General features: G+C 36.9%; 1 protein-coding gene across 3 annotated transcripts in view; it reads right to left on the reverse strand.

Moving 5' to 3' along the window:
* The window catches only part of LOC137490780 (uncharacterized), a 41,012-nt gene that overhangs the window by 5,454 nt on the left and 9,807 nt on the right, over positions 1–25,751 (reverse strand). Inside the window, exons 6-15 of one of the 3 annotated variants that reach the window (XM_073945093.1) lie at positions 24,130–24,252; positions 22,141–24,027; positions 18,537–18,710; positions 10,931–11,104; positions 10,384–10,557; positions 7,211–7,384; positions 6,914–7,087; positions 6,598–6,759; positions 228–274; positions 1–142 (exon numbers count right to left, since the gene is read on the reverse strand). The exon at positions 1–142 is cut by the window's left edge and continues 5,454 nt beyond it. In XM_073945093.1, the coding sequence (XP_073801194.1) occupies positions 1–142; positions 228–274; positions 6,598–6,759; positions 6,914–7,087; positions 7,211–7,384; positions 10,384–10,557; positions 10,931–11,104; positions 18,537–18,710; positions 22,141–24,027; positions 24,130–24,252 (3,231 nt within the window). The remainder of the gene's footprint in view (positions 143–227; positions 275–6,597; positions 6,760–6,913; positions 7,088–7,210; positions 7,385–10,383; positions 10,558–10,930; positions 11,105–18,536; positions 18,711–22,140; positions 24,028–24,129; positions 24,253–25,751) is intronic. The other 2 variants (XM_073945094.1, XM_073945095.1) reach the window with 2 other exon arrangements.

Below are 25,751 nucleotides of genomic sequence, written 5' to 3' on the forward strand. Positions count from 1 at the left end.
CTCACAACCTGACGAACATCAAATCTGTCTGGATGATCAGGATAAGACTGACTCTCCTCCACACCCGTCGCCTTTCTGTTCTCCTCAGACAGAGCGAGGTGTGTGTGTGCTGTGTTTGGATCCAGTGTGAGTTCACAGGCGTCTGAACACAAGAACACACACATTACAACATTTACAACACAACAACAAACTCTACAACACTGTGTGTGTGTGTATGTGTTACTTACATTTGTGTAGACGAGATGTCATCATGAACTCTCCTCCATGATCCACACTAGAAAACACACACACGCACACACACACACACACACACACACACATAAACGCACACACACACACACACACACACACACACACACACACACACACACACACACACACACACACACACACACACACACACACACACACACACACACACGATTAATTTTCCTCTTTATTTTCTGTTTTTATTATTTTAATCTACTTTGTGTTTTTGAATCTAAACTTTATTTAACTCATTGTGTTTGGGATGTTCAGTTTATTATTTATTGAGTTTCTTCTACTGATATTTTATTATATTATATTGATGTGGGCGACACGGTGGCGCAGTAAATAGCGCTGTCGCCTCACAGCAAGAAGGTGGCTGGTTCAAGCCTCAGCTGGGTCAGTTGGCATGTCTGTGTGGAGTTTGCATGTTCTCCCCGTGTTGTCGTGGGTTTCCTCCGGGTGCTCCTGTTTCCTTCACAGTCCAAACACACGTGAACAGGTGAATAAGCTAAATTGTGTGTAGTGTGTGAGTGTGAATGAGTGTGTATGGGTGTTTAAAACATGTGCTGGATAAGTTGGCGGTTCATTCCGCTGTGGCAACCCTAGATTAATAAAGGAACTAAGCTGAAAAGAAAATGATTGTATGAATATATGAATACATGATTATACTGGGTGTGTGTGTGTGTGTGTGTGTGTGTGTGTGTGTGTGTGTGTGTGTGTGTGTGTGTGTGTGTGTGTGTGTGTGTGTGTGTGTGTGTGTGTTTATTGTTATAAAGTGTTGCTGGTGAGTTTGTCTTGATGAATTGTTGCTTTATCAGTGCTGAATATAAAGGAAACTCTTCATCAGATATTTGTGGAAATGTTGTGTTCATATTTCAGATCAGTTTATTATTTTGATGACTCTTATTCTAGAGTTGATCTTCAGAAATATCAGATTATTCAGCTCATTTTAATATTGATTCTTCATTTCTACTTTCTGTAATTTAATAAATGTAATTTCATGTTTTTATTTTCCGCTTTAATTTGATCAAATTATTTGATTTTTAATCTGTTTTATTCATTATTAATTTATCAATTATCTTTGATTTTCAGTTTCTCTCATTATTTAATTACTTTATTAATTTATTATTCTCTTATTCTGGTTTTTATTTTAATAAAAGTGTTTGATTATTAGTCCCGTTTAATAATTATTGATTTTCAATAGTTTTTTACTTTAATTTTTCTATTTTTATAAAATATTAAAATATTTTTTCTCCCTTTGATTTTTAATGATTGATTAATAAACAGTTTTTTAAAGTTTTGTGGTGTTTTCATTTATTATTTTAGTCATTTTAATTAGTTTTAATGGGTTTTTCAATAAAATGTTTGGGTTTGATTTATTACTAATTTATTATGTTTTTAATTTTCTTATTTTAGTGTGTTTTTATTATTTTCTTACACTTGTTTAATATATTTTATGTTAAATCTCTTGTTAATTATGGATTTTATTAATTGTATTATTTGTGTTTTGCAACATTTTTTATTATTTTTCTGTTTATTTGTTTCTTATTCTAGTGTGTTCTTTTGTATTATTTTATTCTTTTTTATTTGCTTTGTTTATTGGTGTGTTTATTTTATAATTTTTTTATTTTAATCCCTTTTTCCTATTGTAGTGTTTATTTAAATTAAAAATAACTAATTTAAGCTCTTTTTATTAATTATTGATTCATTAATAGTTTTTCTACAATTGTATTTTAAACAATTATTTAAATATTATTTATTAGTTCCTCACACTGGTGTTTCATTTATTAAAAGTTTAGATTTAGTCTCTTTATTATTTAATCAATAGTTTTAGGTTTTGTACTTTTAAAATATTTTTAATTTAATCTGGTGTGTTTTACTAGTTTTATTGATTTTTATCTTTATTTTTATATTTGTTTATTTGCTTTATTCGCAGGTGTGTTTATTGTTATCAGTTTCTTAAACTGCTGTTTATGTTAAAATCTTGTTTATTAATCATAGATTTGATCAATTGTTTGATTTCAATTATTGTTTGTTTGTTTCTTATATTAGTGTGTTCTTTCAGAAAAAAATAGATTTTTCACTCCTTATAAATGTGTTTTATTATTTTATTATAACAAAACAAGTAATAATATTAACAATTAATTAGATTATTATTATGATGTGTTTAATTTATATGAAATGTTTGATTTAAGCCCCTTTTTATTAATTATTGATTGAACTGTTTTAATAATTTAAACTTTTTGTATTTTTTTAAATATTTATTATAATTTTATAATCGTAATTTTACTCATTTCTAAAAATAATTATTTCATCTTAATAGTTTTTATTCTATTTTAATAGAAATCTGATTTTAAGTTCAATTTTAATAAATATTAATTAAATCATTTTTAATTGTTTTTGTCATTTGCAAAAACAATATTTAAATATTTTTATTAGTTTTTTTTATTAGACTTTATTAATTTAATGAAAATATTTGATTTTTAAGTTCCTTTTTAATTAATTATTGATTCATCAGCTGGTTTCTTTTACACTGTGTAAGTTGTTTTTATTATATTTTAATAATCATTTAATTAAATAATAAAATCATAAGTGTGAGTTTATTAACACATGACGAGGGTGAAGGAATAAAATTACAGTCTAATGCTACTTTTGAATTATATATATGTGCTCATGCTTATAATGCATATGTGTTTGCTTGAACCATGATAATCTAATGAGCCCACGCAATGATATGATGAGACATTCTGTTTGACCTTAAAATGAGACAGGAACTTTCCACACCTATAATGTCAAATAACTAAATCTGTAACAAACAAGTCTTGCAGAAAGTCCCTGTCTGGGTTGCAGCTGTGACGTGTGACTTTTCTATACAGAAAGGAGAACTGGAGCAGATGAGGAAAATATTGCTTTATTGTCTTACTAATCACTCTTTTCTTTTGATATATATTTGCTATTGGAGGAATATACTCCCATTTGCCTCACTATTCATAATTTACAATATGTGTTTTTGTCAGATATGATGATGTCTCCTAATATAGCATACTTCTACTTAACCCCTGTTATAATGTGTTTCTAACTAACTGCTAAAACCACAAGAGCTGTGTGTGGGTGCTGGCTGGAGACAGATCTGCAAAAGTGCTTCCCCTAGATGGGTGCATACACAGGTCAAGAGTTCATAGGCAGGACTAGGAGGAAAAGCAGATGTGGTAGATGCAGCATTTTATACTGCTCTGTGTGTATGCGTGATTTATGATGCTTTAATAAAATTGATATTATCCTGATAATTCTATAAGGAAGTTATGATGCTCAGCTGTGCTTTGATGATTTTTTGCTACAGTTGCTTGCTGCACCCCAGATGTCAGTAGTGTCAAGTATGTCAAGGAGAAGTGATACTTTCACCTGCCCTTTTGTTTCTGTGTGAAGAGGTATCTCTGTGTGCAGACCACAGACTTTTGAGAGATGATTCTGCCTGAAAACAGCTGATGGCAACAATAGAGATTGGGGGTAACTGATCAGAGGAGTGGCCAAAAAGATTGAACGCTGCTGATGGATAAAAGGAGGGAGTCGAGAGAGTTCGAGAGCTTTTGGACATCCAGACTGCTTGGCTGACGGTTCTTCAAAAGCCCAGGATCCTGACCTTCGCTTTATTCACTTATGCTCGATAAATAAATTCATTGATTTTGATTAATTGACTCCTGACCGATTATTGAATTGGGGTGGACTAAGGCAAGTGAGAAATAGTCCAACAAGGGCCAGACAGAATCTGCAGACATTTTTTGTTATTTCTGCGCAGAATTTTGGTAAAAATCTGCAGATTTATGCTGAATGATTTTGGGAGTATCATAACTAAAACCTTAATACATGAAATAAAAATGTATTATCTTCATAACTTTTATTTAATGTTTACAATTCAAATCCATTTAGATCCACTTAATTAGTAAACAAAGCAAGTCTCTCATATTATATCTCTACTAAAAGACAGAAAATATGACTTTATACACTGTATCGTAAATAAATCATATTAATATTTTCATATTAGTCAATAATATTACTGACATTAATTTAAAAACTGAATAAATATACATTTACACACATTTACACAAGTAAACCAGTAGAATCAAGGATGAGCTAAAAATCTGCTGAATTAAGCGCGTGCAGATTCTGTGTGGGCCTACACATGACTCAAATGTCTGAATAGTGCTGCTTTATTTATTTATTTATTTATTTGTTTATTTATTTATTAATGAATAATATCTGTATGGATCAAACTCTTATGAAAAGATGTTGAAGCACTTTCTGCAGTGAGTGAGAGTAAAACAACAGCAACTCTTGTGGGACTTTTCTCCTGCATATACTGAACTCATTTCACACAATGTACTTCTTGTGCTCCAATAAATCCCTCATCCTGCACGTTTCTGTCTATTATTTCACAATTAGTAAAGAAGTGGTGTGTGAACAGACTAGAATAGCTGTTAGAAAGCTTCAGTATACGTGATCATCAGACTGCTGCTCCACAGACAAGGAGAGGGAGAAAAGCACAAGACATGGACTCAGAAAAATAATTACAGAAACGTCATTTTGCACCATTTCACCATCAAATTCAAGACATAAACTCAGGAGATGTGTGGCTTTTGACCTGTTACTATTCTGTATTGCTCCAGGACTAATTTCATATATTTGTTTATGAAATAATAAAGTGTTTAGAGCGGTGCATTTTTTCTATTACTGAAGCATCGATAACATTTTAAACTCCCATTATAAACTCTAGATGATGGATAATTAAGCCCAAAGTGTCTTCTTTCCAGAGATACATGAACTGTGAATGTAGAGCACATTATTCAGCAGCTGTTACTGTTTTTTGAGAAAGTTCCTCTGATGGTGAAGGAGAGAAGGACACCGATATAGTCTCTGCAAACTTTCTGCAGAAATCTAGTTTCACATGCTGTCTTCATCAAATCTGAAATATAAACTCATGAGACACTTGACTGCCAAGCCATATTAATCTAGGTCATCACATTCAAGTTTTCCTGTGCTTGTATATAAAAAACAAACACTGAACACAACACAATATGTTTTTCTCATGACTTCATAATGTATAACCTTTTATATTTTTGAGCAGGAAACTTCTCAGATGGAGCACAGTAAAGCTCACAGCGTCTTCTTTCTTTCACTGATCCCTCATTTGTGTTTGCAGTTCACTGGAGTCAGGAAGTGTTACTGTTGAAGTTAGGCAGGAGAAAATCCCCATCAGTGAGCGCCGCTGGCTAACAGTAAAGGTGTTTTACTTTTTCACTCACTTTGAGTGTCTTTCACTGATGATTTTGCTGTTGATCTTTCTGAATCTCGTATCTAAACACCACCGACACATTCATTACCCCTGAAGCACATTTTGATTGATGTTGTATTTAATGATTTTATTAATTTATTATACAAGTGTATTTTATTAAATATGTTTGATTTTCAGCTCACTTTATAAAATGAGTGATTTTATTATCTGTTATTGATTTTGTAAAGGTTTTTCCTCCAGACATCAGTCTGAAAACCCGTAATAGAGGAAAACAAACAGAGATGACTGAGCTCCTGATGACTGAAGCACTGATTAAACACACAAACACAAACACAAGCGGCTCTAACAGTGAAATTGGTGAGTTTGGTTCAGTTTCAGAGAGTCAGTGGAGATCTGGATGTTTTAGAAAAAGCCGCCATTGATAAAGCTCTGCATTTATAACAACCTCACGTAATGACAACTAAACATTCTGTATTAATCGACACATTTCTGTGCTGCGGCTAAATATAATTATTTTGAACATCGACTGATCAAGAGCAAATCTTTCTATATCCAGTGTGAAAGACAATACAGCCAGAGACCTACACGCTGTGCAGAGCAAACACAACACACAACTAGCCAGCTTTCATCAAATATGCAACAATCATTTTTTTCCTATAGTAGCGCATTTTCAAGATCTAGTATATTGTATATCTCACACAGACACAATAATGCATGTGCCATGATGATTCTCATCTTCTCCACACCTTCACCAAAGCGGTTAAAGAAGTAAAGATGAAGAGAAATCAGCAGGTGAAGCAGAGGGTGAAAGAAGACGTAAAAGAAGCAGTTTATGAAGCAGCAGCAGTGAAATATCACAACATTTCCCATCAGTTCAGGACTTCAACCATTCAGCAGCAGAGCACACACTCAACACAGCAGCGTATTGGTGGAGAGGAGACAGAGCACTGATGCCGATTATGATATGAGGATGAGTAGATGTGATGATGAAGAGCCTACAGTCTGGAAAAGGCCTCCAGTGGGCTGTTCATCTACTTTTCCAGAATTAAAGCACTTACCTGAGTTTGTGGAGGTGTTGGAGTTTGTCAGAGAGCAGTTTGAGTCCTGCTTCTCCTGGGTGATTGTAGCTCAGATCCAGCTCTCTCAGGTGTGACAGGTTTGAGCTCAGAGCTGAAGCCAGAGCCGCACAACCTTCCTCTGACACCATACAGCCGGATAATCTACAACAACAGCAAGAGCTCATGTTAGTGTGTGAAGGAGTGGATTTCCTGATGGATGTCTGCTCCAGGATGATACAAATATTCTTTAAAATTCTTTCATGAATTGTGGGCTAAAATGTGTATCCGTGTTTGCTGATCCCAGAAGGTTCAGTACCTCAGTGTATTGAGTTGACAGTTTGGGCTCTTCAGTCCAGCACAGATCAGCTTCACTCCTGAATCCTGCAGCTCATTGTTACTCAGGTCCAGCTCTCTTAGTGGGGAGTTTGATGATAATAAAGCTGAAGCCATGATTTCACAGCACTGATCAGAGAGATTACAGTCTGACAACCTGAAAAAAAAAACAGAGGACTCTGACTAAATACTATGCTAAAGTGCTGCTGTACTTGCCATATCAAATGTTACAACAAAAGGCCATGCTAGGAAGTCAATTTTATAGAAAAAGTGGTCAAACCTCAGTGTGTTGAGTTGACAGTTTGGGCTCTTCAGTCCAGCACAGATCAGCTTCACTCCTGAATCCTGCAGGTCATTGTTACTCAGGTCCAGCTCTCTCAGGGGGGAGTTTGATGATAGTAGAGCTGAAGACACAACTTCACAGCACTGATCAGTGAGATTACAGCCTGACAATCTAAACAGGGTCATAAGAAAAAAAAAAAAACATTATTCACAATGTGTAGCTACCAATAAATGCAATATGTACTTTATTTCATGTTTTTTGTTTTGTTAGTGTAAAACAATGAAAAATAAAATTTAAATTAAAATTAAATATTAATTTATAATATTTATTAAATATACACTGTACAGGGGTTGAACAATGAAACTGAAACACTAGTAAATTTATGGCTAAATTTGAGCAGCCTAGTGGCTAATCTTCATTGATTGCACATTCCTCCAGTAAGAGCAGAGTGTGAAGGTTTAATTAGCAGAGTGATTGGATTGTGGTTTGTTAAGCAGTGGTTAAGCAAAACTACTGTGCTATCAAGCTGCGGTCACACAGCACTTTTCTCCCCATAGACTTCCATTCATATGCACACGAATGCGTCAGTCTGGAAACGCAAGCTTGTGCATGAAGTTTCGCAGTTCGCTGCGCATGATTGCGTGAGACCAGTCGAAGATGAAAACATGACCTCTCTGGACAGAAATTTGAAATATAGAATAATCACTCACTTTTTAATGTCTAATCATCTTGTTTAATCCCGCCCCTTTTTGCATCGCCGTACTTAAAGCTGCATCCCAAATGGTACACTATGCAATATGCACTTATGCACTTACACACGCAACAGCTTAGTATATGTATGTAGTGTCGTCCCAAATGGAGCATTATTTTTTTTACTAAGCAGAAATACAAACCGTTTCCCTGATGACGTTTGACGGTTGCCAGATTAGTGAAATAAATGACCAAAGTACCAAATAATACCTGCCATGAGTATAACTGCATTCACCATCAGGAGGCGCTATAATCACTCTTATAGGAGAATTTCACTTTCACAATCCAAAATAAATAAAGTTATCCAACATGTGCGCCAGATAGCTCCTCCTCTTCTGCTACATGAGCAAAGCTGCGCCTGTTGAGTGTGTGAAGTGTCCATCATTACACACTTCATTTTACTGGCTGAATGAGTGCATCATCCGGGTAATTAAAGTGCTCTTATTGTTTTTAGAGTTTTCAGTGTAAACGCACTACTTACACTATTTATACTATAAAATTGTGTAGAATAGTTCATAAGTATGCAATTTGGGACACACCAACAGAATTCTGCACGCACAAACTCTAGTGTGACCGCAGCATTACTGGTGGAATGTGCAATCAATGAAGATTGTCCACCAGGCTGGTCAAATGTTGTGAAATGTTATTGCACTATAAAATAACTGTTTAAAAGTAGATTATAATTTAAGTGAATCTTTTATTCCAGTCACTTTCTTCTCTTACTGGGTTAAATGCTGCTTTTTTTTTTCCTCAGTGGCAAGTTGCTTTTGAAAACAACATCTACTACATCATTAAATGTTTGTAAATATATGAAAGAACAAATGCCATAGAGTCTGGATAAACTGTTCATTATATAAAGTAACAACGCTAATATTAGATAAGAATGATGTGGCCGAAAATCCCCATAAAATAGTGAGTTTATAGTTTGGTTCTATATACTTCTATTACTAGACAAAACACTTGTTAGGATAACAAATTTACTTGAAGGGGTTTATAAGATGGTCATGAAAGCTGATTTTGTTATTGAAGTGTCATTAAATATTATTTTATTGACATGTTTTAATGACAAATTCAGTTTGGTCCACTAAAAAAGTTATTAGAAAACATTCATGACAAATTTATAAAGCCATGCTTAAGACAAATTCTGTACTGTCACAGTGTCAAGACAAAGACACTGATGGGCTGTGATGTATTTGTTTGTCAAGTGGTCAAAACAGAAACAGCTCAAACACTGTCATCTTTAAATCAACAAAAGTGAATAACACCTCGTAATAATAATCAAAGCATGCCTAAAATCCAACCCAAGCTCATTCTGGAAACGTAGCCCCGCGGACGTTTCTGGAGACCGCGATTTACGTGGCCGGAGGTAAGTAAAGGCCGCGTTTGGTTTTTTTCGAGCGAACGCTGCGGGGCGGTGTGGCGCCGCTCCGCCCCTCCTCTTCGCGCTCACCGGCCGACGGCTCGCCGCCGAGTGGAGGGCTTTCCCGACGCAATCAGTTTGTCCGCCTAGCTCACAGCGTTGCGTCGGCGGAGCGGAGGCCCCGGAGGAGGAGGAGCCAGAGCCGGCCGCGGTGGACAACGACCGGGATCGAGTCCGGGGAACAGCAGGTTCCGGAAATCAGGTAAGACGAATAACGGAATCCGGAAAATAAGGGCGAGAACGCGGCGGGATCCGAAAATGCGGTCGAAATCGAAGACGAGGGCTTTTGCTTTTTTTTTGTTTTTTTTTCGATCCGGCGGATTTTCGCGCGAGAACGGCGCAGGCGCGAACGCCACGCGCTCCAGAGAGGCGCCCGCCCGAGACGCGAAAAAGCGCGCACAGCTGCCTCTCGCGGATCCGCAAAAACAAAAAAACGCTCGAATACGTACCTCCCGGGACGTAAATCGCAGTCCGCAGAAACGTCCGCGGGGCTACGTTTCAACAATGAGGCCGGTTTGCTAAAATCATATATGTATAAAAGTATATAAGGTTATAAATGTATCATGACAGTCTTATGGACACACCTTCAAGTAAAGTGCAATTTTAATAATCAGAATTATGTTAGAATATTATCAATGCAATAATTAGTTACACAGATGCTATATGAAATCTGGTAAAGAAAAAAGCATTACACTCACCACCATTATAGCATAAAAGGAAAATAAAACTAAGTTATAAATTACATTACTTGTATTAAAATGAAATGTCACAGGGAAAAAGTGCTGAATACATGAAAAATGAGGTGTAAAAAAGCATGGAGAGCCCAGACAGCATTGTTAGAATATTTACCAAAATCTGGGTCAATTTCATGTCAACAGGTCCTCTAGAAATGCATTTACCAGGAAAATCTTGACATGTTCAACACTTATTTTACCATCTGTAACTTTTGCTTGCATGCTGTTGTTTATTCTAGACTAGTTAAACATCTCTCCTTTCATACCTCAGTGTGTTGAGTTGACAGTTTGGGCTCTTCAGTCCAGCACAGATCAGCTTCACTCCTGAATCCTGCAGGTCACTGTTACTCAGGTCCAGCTTTCTCAGAGTCCAGCTTGATGACTGAAGAGCTAAAGCCAGAACTTCACAGTCCTGATCAGAGAGATTACGGCCTACCAATCTGAACAGGGAATTTAAAAAATCTCATAAGTAAACACTGTAAAGACTCGTGTTTGTGGCCATATGCAATCTTTCAATAGTACCAGAACAAAAAGAATTGACTAAATGTTTAGATTCTATTGTGGTGATCAGAGCTCACTTATGTAAAGCAAATGATGACAAGATCATTTGTAGATAAATGAGGAATCTTCAGTAATTACCAGATTTCCATTTTCAAATGCTTATTGTCAGTAGCTCTTATCTCAAAACAAAGAATCTAACAATTACTATTAAAATAAGATCAAGTATAATAATATATTAAGATACTATTAACTGATTAATAATAAATAATATGCAATAATTAACATATAAATAAATCAATGTGAAGCACAAACCTTGGTGTGTTGAGTTGACAGTTTGAGCTCTGCAGTCCAGCACAGATCAGCTTCACTCCTGAATCCTGGCGCTCATTGTTATTCAGGTGCAGCTCTCTCAGGGGGGAGTTTGATGATTGTAGAACTGAAGACACAACTTCACAGTGCTGATCAGTGAGATTACAGTAGGGCAATCTAAAGAGAAATAAATGAATAAATGCACACTGTAATGTTTCAGGGCACTTTATGCATCGTCTACACTGAACTGTAAGGTGTATGTTTTAGGTGAGATGCTGTCATGTCTTCAACTTTTGGCTTAGTCTTGTCTTCATGTTCCAGCTTTGTTTCTTGCCATGTACATCCTGTTTATGTGCCATGCTGTGATTGGTTTATTTGGTCAGGTGTTTTGTGTCTTATTGGTTTGTTGTTGTCATGTGGTCCCCTGTAGTTATATATAAACAGCCATCATGGTTTATTTACTATTAATTTATTGCCACATCAGCAACTTATGCACAGTTGAAAATGTCTGTGATTTTAACAGTAAAAGTCTGTAAAATCTACAGTGAAACCCTGTAAACGATTAACTGCTCTGTTCAAAATAGGGAAAATAGCTGTAATAGATGTAATCTTTGTTTTCGAGAAAGTAGGCAGAGTGTCTGAAATCTCACCATACATCCTCATTCACCAGTCCCTAAATTAGTCAATTAGTTTAGTCCACTAGACAGAGTGAATGACCACAAGTGACTGAATTCAGACACTGATGAACACCTGCTGCTAACAAGCACAATCACTGAAGGAGAGAACAAGAAATAAAACTACAGACACCGCCTCACACCAAACCAACTGAATTAAAACAGAGGATTAAACAACTGCATTAAATAACAGCATTAGCAGCTTCACTGATTAGTTTGGTTTCATTTCTGTCATATCATTGGATTTGACCTCATCATCATGTAGACTGCTTCAGTTCTTGAACCTTTACTCTTCTGTCTTAATGTGTTTCTGAAACTCATCGGTTATAGCAAGAAAGGCGATGAGAAAATGTTCTATATGTACTTAACTGTTACATTCATGTACACAATTGTTAATTCATAAAAAAGAATTGCAAATTTATATTAAAGGGCCATGAAACCCCCTCGTTTCAGCAGGGTGTTTTCACAACTCTACTTTGGAAAAAGTCAGAAAAGTGGGCGTGTCCAGCTCTGTTTAGGGGGGAGTGTCGGAGGAACTAAAGTGGGAGGGTGTGGGAGTGTCTATTTGGGCACACACGAGTTTCAGAGACAAAATACACAGACAGGAGAAAGTGCTGGTGTTTAACCTACATGGACATCTGTAGTCGAATTATTTGCCAAATTATTAAATGGTGGACTTTAACTGCAGTTTGGCTCTTTCATTCAGGGAATTCATTCATGCCCCTCGCGACAAATGAGATATTTGATTCGAGGATCTGCTCTAAGCGAGTATTTTTCATGCAGTGTTTGAAACCGCACAGCGAATGAGAGAAAAAAACCCTCCGCATTTCCCGGAAACTTAGATGCACACGGCAGGTAGCGTCAGAAAGCCGCGTGTTATTCCGGTCACAAAATGCGGTTAAAAACCCTACACGAGGTTAAAGTTTGGTTGTGATTCTAACGTGTTTACACTCGGTGACTCGGTGCAATAGTTAACTTAGTTCGATACGAGCAAACTGAATAAACAAAGAGCACTGGTCGCTCACTTACCAAATCTGTAGAGACAGGACAATCACCAGTAACTAGAGCCGCGTCTTTATGAAGAGAATACTATACAAGCGAATCCAGATCTCAGCGTTTGCAGATGAGAACAGCTCTCAGGTAAACAATAATCCTCCTTAGACACGTAAGTTATTGTTGTCGAGCGTCGCGTACACTGTTAATCCACACGTGACGCCAGCTGCGCTCTCACAGAGAGAAAATGAAAACAAAACTTAACGGCAGCAAACTATAAAAGCAACACTTCACGCTTGTTTTGCCAACACAACGTGGCGTCTCTGTCGTGAAAACACTGTGACAGTAATGAATATTAATGAAGTTGCACAATAGAGCGCGCTGATTGGTTTGAACCAAGCTTTACTAATGCATTAATGCATCACACTGTAAGACGTAATAAGACACACTCTGGCACAGACGTCCAGTCTGTACGCTGGAATACACGCTATTATGTCATGACCGTGACGCAGCTTCAAAAATTTGTTTCAAACCGGAAGTACGAATTTGCTTGAAATAACGCAAAAACAACCAATTTACACTTTTTAGTGAAATATAGGTGTCCTAATAGTGTTTTTAGCAGTGTGGGACACATATACGACTGTCAACAGCTCAAACACATGTGTTTTGGTGTTTCGTGACCCTTTAAGGCTGTTTGGGACGATACTGCAACTATTAAGAAGGAACTAACACAAATTAATTATTATTGTCATGAACAAAACCTTGAGAGCTCCAGCAGCACATTAGGACACACAGACAACAAGAATCAGGATATGAACCTCAACCATGGTTGTTAAAATGAAAAAAAAGCTGCATAATTCATTCATGCCACAATGCATGCTGGGTGCCAGCATAGTACAAAACTCCCAGCATGCATTGCAACATGAATAAATTATTATTAAAGATAATTATTAAAGATAAATTATTTTTATCTTTGATTTTTTTTTTAATTGAGATATTCATTGCAGCTTTACAGCAAATATTACTACATCTCTTAGCTGCCATGCTGCCATTGTGATTTTAGGCTCTCCATAAGAGGCAATTTATTTGATAACAGTGAGTTATAAATGACTGAAATCCCATGCCAGACCTCACCAGCTGGATTGACCCCGTTTAAACAGGGTACATATTTTTTTTACATAATCCTTAACTTGCAAACATCTGAAGAAATTGTTTGCACGCAGACCAAATTGATCCTGCAGCTGCCCAAAGGATGCAAACGTACCATTTATGACCAAATTTGTGTAAAACCAAAGTCTATAATTAAGGGCTTCCATGAACAGATTAATGGAAAGACAATTTCACTTCAAATTTTGATCTAATCTGTTTCCAAATTCCAAATATATTGTGAATAATACAATTGTTGTTAAAGATGGACTTGTCTATCTTTATGAGAGACAATATTACTGCTCCAATATCATAAGGACCGCATGCCTCTCTTTCCAGTTGGATGTGTCACAGAATGATCTAACCATATTAAAATGATGTGAAAGGCACAAGCATAGTAATAAAGGACAAAATCACGAAGGTCCAATCTGCCTTTCGCTTTAGGTTTACAAAGATGTGCTTTACTTATTTTATGTGCTTTGTAAGAAGAATAGAAATGTCTCAACCTTAATGAGCTTTAACTCACTCATAGACCAATTGACCCTGTAATGTGAAAATGTGCCTTAATGGCCAATTGTGTCAAAGATCGTTGAGATGGAAGTTTGAGGATTGGACATATATAGTAAAATATCATCAGCACACAAGGATATTTTTCTTACTGCACTGTTAACCCTTACTGTAGATTATGCAGTAAATAACTGTAAAATAGCCAGTGTTTTGCTGTAATAAAAGGAAACAGTATTTTACTGTAAAAGAAGCAGGATTTGTATGAAATTTTGTAGTGCAAAGAATAAATTACAGTAATTTACTTTATGTACCCATTACAGATAGTTACTGTGATAATAAATGGTAAATTACTGCTCAACCATTATTACCCCATGTACTCTGATGCTTTATGTTGCTATATATATATATATATATATATATATATATATATATATATATATATATATATATATATATATATATATATATATATATATATATATATACTGTTCAGCTTTGGGATGTGAATGGTCAGAATTGAGGAGAAAGTGAGACAATGCATTGATGATAAGCTAAATTTCTCTGCAGCCATCTCTGTGTTTTCTTTGGTTCCTTTTATGTTTTTAACATTGAGAATCAGGAGTCAACCAATGTCACAGCGCTAATTAAAAGTTAAAGATATCGACGAGATGCATTTAAAGGCAAACATATTCACACAGAGCAACCAAATTATCACAATAATTTTTATAACTTTGTTTATTTTTCTATAATTAATCTAATTTGCCTAGTTTAGCCTATAGTTAAGCTTTTAAATTGCACTTTAAGCTGAATATTAGTATTTATCTAAATAACTAGTAAAATTGTGTTTTTTAAAAAATATTTTTTTATTTTTATTGTTTTTATTCAATGATATGTGCATGACTGTGATAAATGTAGGCAATTCCTTTGAAAATATGCTATGTACCAGGGATGTCAAACTCCTGGAGGGCCGCAGCCCAGCAGAATTTAGTTCCAGCCCTGCTTCAACACACTACCTTTAGATTCAGTTTGATCAGGTTTGTTTAATTAGTATAACTGCACTGTTACTCTGTAGATTGTGCAGTAAATAACTGTAAAATAGCCAGTGTTTTGCTGTAATAAAAGGAAACATTTATTATTTATTAACACATATTATTTTACTGTAAAAGGAGTAGACTTTGTATGAAATTGTGTAGTGCAAAGAATAAATTCCATTAATTTTATGTACTCATTACAGATAGTAACTGACAATAAATAGCAAATTGTTCAACCATTACCGTCCCATCTACTTTGATGGTTTATGATGCTATTTATAGAGATGTGCATTTTAAAGGCAGAAAATAATGATTTAGGCATCACCAGACACTCTCACAGGCTGTCTGTCTTATTCTAAACACAAAGGTGTTAGAAAGATTTTTCAGAAAATGCTGGCCCTTTAAGGGAGCCAGGTGTTTGATTTGTTTACTGCTGAGTGTGCTCTCTGCTATGTCCATCATTTGAGATGTAGAGTCTGATATGTTTTAGGCCTTAAATAAGAATCTACAATGTGTAAGTAAAATGTGTTCAAATGTTTTTGAGGGTTTCTAAAATAAGGCTGTGTTTTAAGTTATACTGTTGTTATCTTGAACTGTGTACTTGAAAGCTACATTGTTAGCTAGTTAGCCTCTCCCCATATAACTTCTTACATTACTTTTGTTTAAGTATATGTATTTATTGGATATTGCATACTGCCATAATGTACAGATGCTAACAGTTGTATGTATCTTTCTGGCAACTAAGCCAAAATTATCCCATCATCTCAGTAAGGGAACATGTGCACATCATCGCAGGGAATAACAAAAACATGATACACATAGCCATCCACACACAAAAGCTCCACTGTCTAGTCCCAGGTTGTGGGTTTGTTGCTAAGTATTTTTCAGAGCAGTGTTTCCACCTATGAATTTATATTAGAAACAATAAAAAAGTTTGTTGTCTTGAGATAATTATAACAATAAAAGATTGGATCCTTTGGTTTTTCGGTGTTGCCAACTTTATTTTTATTTTTTATAATTACTTTAAACTTTTTATTGAGATTTGAGATTTTTTATTTCAGTTTTTAATTATTTAAAACATTAAAATTTAAAATAATTATGTTGTTTTTTGCTGTTCATTTGCTGATCTACCTTCCTGCAGATTTCAGTTGCTATCCATATCAAACACACCTAAACCAATTAATTAGGACCTGAACACCACTTGATAATTACAGGCAGGTGTGTTTGATATGAGTAGCAACTGAAATCTGCAGGAAGGTAGATATCCAGGAACAGGATTGAGCACCCCTGCTATATACCATGGGGGTCAAACTCCAAGTTCCTGGAGAACTGCAGCGCAGCAGAGATTAGAATCCACCCTGCTTCAACATTACCTGTAGATTTCTAACAAGCCGTAATTAGTTTAATCAGGTGTGTTTAATTAGAGTTACAGCTTAAAGTCCCGGTCACACTGCACTTTTCTCCCTATAGACTTCCATTCATACGCATGTGAGTACTGCAGACCTGGAATGATAGCTCATGCGACAAATTTCATAATTCGCAGCATTGGAAAGTTCAAGCTTGGAGAACGCTGACATGCGAAATCACATCATGTGATTGCGTGATACCAATCAAAGATGAAAACATGATCTCTCTGGCTTGCTTTTTCAATTTCTAATTATTTTGTTTAATTCCACTTCGCAGTGCAGTATGACAGAATTTTGCATGCTCAAACGTTAGTGTGACCGCAGCCTTACTGTGCAGACCTGTAATATGCAAGACGATATTTATATTTGCTGATTTCTTAATTTTGTTATACATTTTCTGTTATTTATTTGTTTGGTGCCAAAACGATAAAATAAATTTGTCTGAAAAATGTTGTGCCTTCTATTTTTAAATAACAGCTAAGAATACTGATTAATTTTAGTAACAAGACAATAACTATATATGATATACTATTAATGTGTATGCAGTATAATGCTGTGATTTGTAACACTACAATACAGTAATTAACTGTACACAGTTTCCAGTTAGTTACCACTGCAGCTCTATTACAGTAATTAACTGGCAACACTGTTGCCAGCTACTTACTGTATCGGTTCAGTTACAGTAAATAACTGGCAACACTGTTGCCAGCCACTCACTGTAATGGTTCAGTTACAGTAAATAACTGGCAACACTGTTGCCAGCCATTTACTGTAATGGTTCAGTTACATTAATTAACTGGCAACACTGTTGCCAGTTACTTACTGTAACCGAACTTTTACAGTGAGTGGCTGGCAACAGTGTTGCCAGTATTCTACTGTAAAAAAACCCGGTAAGGTCTAACAGTGTGGATTCTTTGCACAGTATCCATGTATATTGGGGTCCCCCCGAATATACTGAGCCAAAGGCCAGTGCAAAATGAAGAGGCAAAAGAGCACAGCCCTGTCAAGAACCCCTATAAAACTCTAGCATTACATACGATTCTAGCACTGGGGTTATAATAGAGAATCCTAATCCAATTTTCTAATTTGTCACCAATATCAAATTTGTTAAGGGCTGCAAAGAGATATGGCCATTCTAATCGATCAAAAGCGTTCACTGCGTCCAGATAAGCAACAATCAAGTCGTCTTTATTTGAATTTTGGGTCCCACTTAAGTGTCCTTAACTAAAATGTACTTACACAGAAATTAATAATTCATTACAATGTATAAATTGTTTAAATACATGTATTTATTGTGTACTTATGCTTGATTGAATACAGGTATGAAATTACATCTGTAACTAAATTCTGTAATTACATTTGTAAATTCACTGTTGACCATCCCTTACACCTTAACCCACCCTTAAACCTACCCACACCACCAAACCTGTCCATAACCCAACCTCTGTCCCAACTCAAAAGAGCACCACAGGTGTTCTCAAATACATTGTGAACACAGTAAGTACATTGTATTTATTTTTTGATGTAAGTACATAGTAGTTAAAGACACTTAATATAAAGTGGGACCAAATTTGGTGAATAGATTATAGTTAAAGGGCATCCAAGATTTGAGGACAATTGTCTGTTGGGGATGAATCTGGTCTGATCGGGGTGTGTTTAGTGTTTTTCATTAGTGTGTTTGGATATTTACCAAAATCTGGTCAGTCAATTTCATGTCAACAGCTCCTTTAAAGATGTATTTTCCAGAAATAATCATGACATGTTAAATACTTATTTTACCTTCTGTAAATGCTCTTTGCTTGCATGCTGTTGTTTTTACACCCAGGCTACTCAAACATCTCTCCTTTCATACCTCAGTGTGTTGAGTTGACAGTTTGGGCTCTTCAGTCCAGCACAGATCAGCTTCACTCCTGAATCCTGCAGCTCATTGTTACTCAGGTCCAGCTCTCTCAGGGGGGAGTTTGATGATTGTAGAGCTGAAGCCACAACTTCACAGAGCTGATCAGTGAGATCACAGCCTGACAGTCTGAAAAAAGTTACATTTATCAAATTATCAATGAATAAACACATGCACATGGTTTTACAGTAGCGGAAAGAACCTATATAAACATATGTTTTAATATAGGTTTTGATATAGCATTTTAATATGTGCAGGCCGCCAACATTTTGGCAAGAAGTGAGAATTTTCGCCCCACCCCTATGCCCCAAGCCACACCCCCATTTATTTATAAATATATACAAATTATAAATATATATTTTTAATAAAATATTTTTTATAAAATATTTATCATAAATATGAGTATTATTATTATTATACAATTCTTCTTTTCTAAATAAAAGAAAAAAAAACTATTCTAAATGGAAAACAATGTAAAGACACAACTGAAGTGATATGCTAAGATCATTTAAGAAATCTGTTGCATAATATATATAATTTCTGCACAGCATGGTGGGTCAGTGGTTAGCCTCACTGCAAGAAGTTCACTGACACGCTGGTTCAATTCCCAGCTGGGCCAGTTGGCATTTCTGTGTGGAATTTGCATGTTCTCTCAGTGGTGGCGTACTGTAGGTTTTCTCTGGGTGCTCTGGTTTCCCCCACAGTCCAAACACATGCGCTATAGGAGAATTGATTAACTAACTTGGCCTTAGTGTATGAGTGTGTGTGTGTGTGTGAATAAGTGTGTATGGGTGTTTCCCAGTCCTGGGTTGTGGCTGAAAGGGCATCTGCAGCGTAAAACATATGCCAGAACAGTTGGTGGTTCAAATATTGCCGACACGTTATGAACACGTGCTGGTGTTTGAAGGCATGAGACGCGGAGCACAGACACTCTTGACATTGCTGGAGGTAATTAATAATACAGTATAACAACACTAATCCTGAAATGGTTACACCATTTTAGAATGACCAAAACAACATTTCAGATGTTTTTACAATGTGCTCAGGCCACTGGTTTGTCCCTTCACACACATTTTCACCATCACATGATCGCTTATTACAAATACACATGACTTGTTTAATGTGCATATTGAAATTTGTTCAGTAAAAGTGTTCAGTAAAAGGCATTTACAGCGTAAAAACATATGCCGGACCAGTTGGTGGTTTATTCCGCTGTAGGGACCTCTGAAATAGAGACTAAGCTGAAGGAAAAGGAATGTATGAATGAATATTAATTTCATTAGAATTAAATTCTATAGACAATTGTATAGAACACAAAAAAATGTTTTACAGAATTATCTGTTGTGTGTTGTCTTAGTCCCAACTCATGGACAGATTAGGTTTATTAAGTCTAAACTCCTTGCTTTTATCCCTCCTTTCTGCTTTATACAAAAAAAAAAAAAAAAAAAAAAATACCAGGAGCTATGCTTAGTCAAAATAAGATCTACATCATATTAATAATCTATAGTTTTGTCGACTTCCAAAACTCACTGGGTGTCGACACGTGTACATAAAAGGCTTTCACTCCTGCCATAAAACACAGCCCCTCTGAAATGTGCATCTATTAACTTAAATTGATCACTTTTTAATAAGAGTTATGAGAGTGAAACCTTCCCTTACAGAAGATTACACAAATGTGTTTCACTTATTTTTAGTTTTTGCTTCATCTATCAAGATAATAATTTTATTACGTTTTAATTCATTGTGGCCTTTGGTTTTATCTAGACTGAGGCCCCGTTTACACTAATGCGTTTGAGTTTGAAAACTCATAAGTTTTGCTACGGTTACGCCATCCGTCCACACTACGCCGGAGTTTACGAGCACCGAAAACGAAGCGTTTTGGAAACGCTGGAGAGGCCGTTTTCATTTTAAAACGCTGCTGCTCCGTCTCAGTGTGGATAAGGGAAAACGCAGACATCTGAAAACAGAGGCGGGGCTGCTGAGATTTGCTACCTGATTGGGGCTTTTGGGTCATTGCGTATCCTTCCCTTATTCGTCAAGCCCCTATAACATGACTATAACACATGGCTTTAACGCTACCGGAAGACAGTACTGTAAACAACAACATGGACACAGAAATGGGAGCGTTGTTTGCACTATTGTCTGTTTTAGACGCCATTGTGCAATCAAACTCTGCCTTTTTTACTACAGCAGCGGCATATATTCGCTAAAACACGCTTGCCCAGAGTGCGCGAATGATCACGTGATGTACGTTTTTGGTGGCGTAGTGTGGACAGAGATATGTCCAGGAACGCTAGTGTGGACGGGGATCGTTTTTGATCTAAAATGCTATTTTAAGACTGAAATGCACTAGTGTAAACGGGACCTGAGAATCCCAATGAAAGTTTTTGAAAGAGGTGCATTTTACGGCAGGGGTGTGCTTCTCGGCACAACACCTGTTGCAATAATGAAACTGAAACTGCAATTCATCAAAAATTCCACAAGTCCTGGCTCCATATGGAGCTACGGTTCCCCTTTATGACAACTGTGAGGGTGTGAATTTTTTTTATAGCTCATCCGTTTTTTTAATATTTATCTATATCTGTTTTTTTATATTTATATTAGGTTTTATTAAGTTTGCATAATTAAGAGTGTGGCCACTTAAGTGACAGCTAGGTCTCGCTGGTCGCCGTCACTTCACCTCAGCTGAATCCGACTGATTAGCGGCTGATTTCAGCATATTCATCGTATTTTTGTTTTGTTTTATGTGGCTTTACACAGTCAGTTGCCTTTTGGGATTATTTCCTAAAATTATCAGATGATATGACATGCTGAGTGCACTTAATTGTGCTCACAAACCATTCATATGGCCTCCATTTCCCAGGAGAGTGAAATGATATACTTATACACCATCTCTATAAATGTATTTGTTTTATTTAAGATCATTTATCAATTATATGTTTCTTTAGACCTGTAAAGCACTCCAGAATCTGACAGATTGATCAGCTGTAGCCAAAGAACAATCATCTGATGTGTTGTCATACTGTGTTATGCCTGAACTGTGTGAGTAACCGGAGCATCCAAAAGAAACTAACGCAAACACAGGGAGAACATGCAAACTCCACATAGAAACGCCAACTGACCAAGCCGAGGCTTGCACCAGCGATCTTCTTGCTGTGAGGCGACATCACTACCTACTGTCACTCCTTGGTTAAAAATAATTTAAAATAAATGTATATGCACACAATTGACCAGTTTGTTAATCTCAAACACACTTCTTCCAGTTACCAGAAATCAGAAATGAAGTGTCTGAAAGAACTGTCAGTTAATATTGTAAGAGCTCAGATTTATTATCAAGAGCCATAAATAAACACTTCAACTTTTCTAGTAGCAGACATTTTTACTCTCATTCCCGAAGACCATGGTGTTAGCTAAAGATGACTTTATTGTTCTACTGAAGAAAAAACATCACTGCCCCAACACAAGCTTTGCTCATCTACTTGATTCATGGTAAGCAGCTCATTAGTAGAGAGAATATTAATGTGTTCATATCATAATATTATTGGATTTTTACACTCACAGAGCTTTTCTGCAGTTCCTCATAGCTGGTAACAGTCTCCTTCTGCCCTCTGAGTTGATTCTGTACTTTTTAAGATCAAATGTATCCATCACCTCCTCTGACATCAGGATCATGTTTGCCAGAGTTGAGCACTGAGCAAGAGTCAGCTTTTTAAAAATATTTTTAGACTTTAAAAATCTCTGCATTTTTTCAACAATGGAATTATCCTTCATCTCAATCAAGCAGTGTGAGAGATTCATCCATCTTTCAGGACTGATGTTGTGTTTTTGTCCTCGTTTGAGGTTGTAGATTATTTTCTTGATGATCTCTGGGTCGTTCTCTGTGTGTTTCAGCAGATCCTGTAAGAGTCTCTGATTGGACTCCAGTGAGACGCCATGAAGAAATCGCAGGAACAGATCCAGGTGTCCAGTTTTACTCCTCAAGGCTTTATTCATCACTCCTTTCAGAAGCACATCCAGAGGAACTTTCTCACTCTGAGTTCTGTGTTTCCCTGTCAGGAACATCTTCATCACCTCAGTGTTGTTGTGTAAATAGCAGTAAAACACATACAGTGCTGCAAAACACTCCTGAAAGCTCAGATGAACAAAGCTGTAAACCTTCCTCTGATAAATCACAGATTCCTCTCTGAAGATCTCAGTGCAGATCCCAGAATACACTGAGGCGTCAGCGACGTCTATCCCGCTCTCAATCAGGTCCTCCTCGTAGAACATCACATTGCCCTTCATCAGCTGATTGAAAGCCAGTTCAGCAAGTTTCACAATCACGTCTCTGTTGGACTGCAGGAGTTTCTCTGGATCTCTCTCTTCATACTTCTGCTTCCTCATGTGTGTCTGAATGAGGAGGAAGTGGATGTACATCTCAGTCAGAGTTTGAGGGATTTCTGCACTCAGATCTTGTCTCAGGATGGTTTGAAGCACAGTGGCTGAGATCCAGCAGAAGACGGGTATGTGGCACATGATGTGGAGGCTTCTTGCTCTTCTGATGTGGGAGATGATTCTGCTGGCTTGATCTTCATCTCTGATTCTCTTCCTGAAATATTCCTCCTTCTGAGGGTCATTGAAGCCCTGAATCTCCGTCACGAGGCTGATGTGTTTTGAGGGGATCTGATTGGCTGCTGCTGGTCTGCTGGTGATCCAGATGAGAGCGGAGGGAAGCAGATCTCCTTTCATGAGGTTTGACATCAACACACTCACTGATGAAGCTTCAGTCACATCAGAAACTTTCTGACAGTCTGAAAACATCAGTGTGATTCTGCTTTCATCCAGACCATCAAAGATGAACACGACTTTACACTCCTCATAAATCTGTGAGTCCAGATGCTGAAGTTCAGGATGAAAGTCCAGCAGAAGTGTGTGAAGACTGTACTGATGATCTTTAATCAAGTTCAGCTCTCGAAATGGAAGCACAAAGATGAAATCTACATCCTGATTGGCTTTTCCCTCGGCCCAGTCCAGAATGAACTTCTGCACAGAGACGGTTTTTCCAATTCCAGCGATGCCTTTAGTGAGAACAGTCTTGATCTGCTCGTTCTCCTCTCTGCTCTTCTCCTCATCTCCTGCTTCAGCTGAAGGGTTAAAGATGTCATTGCAGTTGATTGGAGTGTCTTGGAGAGTCTTGTATCTCTTCTCCATCTGCAGCACCTCATGTTCTTCATTCACTCCTTCACTCTCTCCCTCTATGATGTACAGCTGTGTGTAAATGCTGTTCAGGAGGGTTTGATTCTGCTGGAGTTTCACTCCCTCAAATAAGCTCTCGTACTTGATCTTCATGATGGTTTTGTGCTGCTCTTTCACTCTCTGAAGATCATCATGAAGACTGAAGTGACTCTGCCTGGAGGATGTGCAGGTCTGATGGGACACAATTCTCATCTGCTCAGCTTTCTCACTACTGAACACACAAAACAGAAACAAACAAACAACAAACACAGTTACATCTAGACAACATGTATGCTTCAGTAAATTTACATATTCTCAATTTTGTCATACTCACACAGGGTCAATGTTCACACATTCATTACTGAACGCTGGTGGATAATTCATAGATGCATTGCTCTTCATGGACACACCGCTGGACACTGGAGACGCTGCGCTCTTTCTGCTTCTGCTGACAATACTGAGAAAAAGACAGAAATATTTCAGACTGCTTCCCTAAAGATGATCTGTCAGCTCTTTTATTATTATATATTTATTATAAAAAGAGAATTTATTAATCAGTTTCTTAAATTCTTTGTGATAAAATGAAAAAAGCACAAATTGACAGAGTCGGTCAGTCATTTCCTATAATATAGTAAGTGGAAAAAAGCTTGTGAACTGATCAAGTGTGTTTTTTGTTCAGCTTAAGATTAAATCTCACACTGCTCTGACACAACTTAAGGCACTAAATAACTGAACTCTCATTTTCACTGATCTTTAATCATTTTTAAAGCTGAGTGTGTTTGATCAATGTGTGTGAATGGAGCTGTTCATTATAAACCCACTTGACAGTAATCTAATTGCTTTAGAGCAGGGGTATCTAAACTCTGTCCTGGAGGGCTGGTGTCTTGTTGAATTTAGCTCTAACTTGCTTCAACACATCTGCAAGGAAGTTTCTAGTATATCTAGTAAGAGCTTGATTAGCTGCTTCAGGTGTGTTTGATTAGGGTTGGAGTTATTTCTTTCTTTTATCATTATTATGTTTGGATTAAATGGGTTGATTGGATGATATGATTATTGTTAATACTATTACGTTTACTACTGATAATTATTGTATTCAGCTTTGAGTATATTTGCTTTGTATATAATTCATGTTGGAGTATTTGCTTTATTGGATACTCCACCACTTTCACTACCCACATGGTCTAGCTGTAGAGCAATAAAGCCTGATTTATACTTCTGTGTCAAGTGACTGACGCAACTCACGGTGCAGGCAACGCGCGTGGCTGTGCTTTTATACTTCTGCGCGCTGTCTCTGTTGGTCTGCATTAACACTTCAGAAACGCTAGTTGGCAGTGAGGTGTAAATGTTCCTCTGTGTCGAGTTTCTTCGCTTCTGTTTTGCGTTTCCTGAACACTTCCGGGATGTACAAGTGGCTCAAACTCGCTCATTTTGAGGCAGGAACCGGCGGACGTGCAACAACTTTAACTAGAAGGTAAACACAAAACAAAACTTTTCATCCGGAGCTCCTTTACGGGACTCCACACTTGTAAACAATCGCTCGCGCCATTCACGCGGCTCTCGGTCCTGCCCAGACTCGTCAGCGATACCAAGCCAACCAATCACAGAGCTTACGCTACGCGTCGTTGCGACGTGTAGTTACTTTTTTTGAGAGGTGCACGTCAGTGACGGCCACAGCGAAGGGCTATGCGTCAGCGCCGTAGCATACGACGGTGTTTGACGCAGAAGTATAAATCAACCTTAAGTTGTGGTACTGCAGCCTGAGTTCTAATCCCGCCAGGAGCAGTTTTTGACAGTTGAGTTTTTGGGTTTTTTTTTTTCTCTGAAAGACTAAAACAAAACTTATTTATCCTAAATAGGACGGTGAAAGAAAACATTACGACATGAAAATCTTAATAGAGACATAAACACTAGAAGGGTATTTATTTGCTGGAATTTGTATAAAAATCAGTTTTTATT

This window comes from Danio rerio, chromosome 3, assembly GCF_049306965.1.
Source record: "Danio rerio strain Tuebingen ecotype United States chromosome 3, GRCz12tu, whole genome shotgun sequence".
Lineage (NCBI taxonomy): Eukaryota > Metazoa > Chordata > Actinopteri > Cypriniformes > Danionidae > Danio > Danio rerio.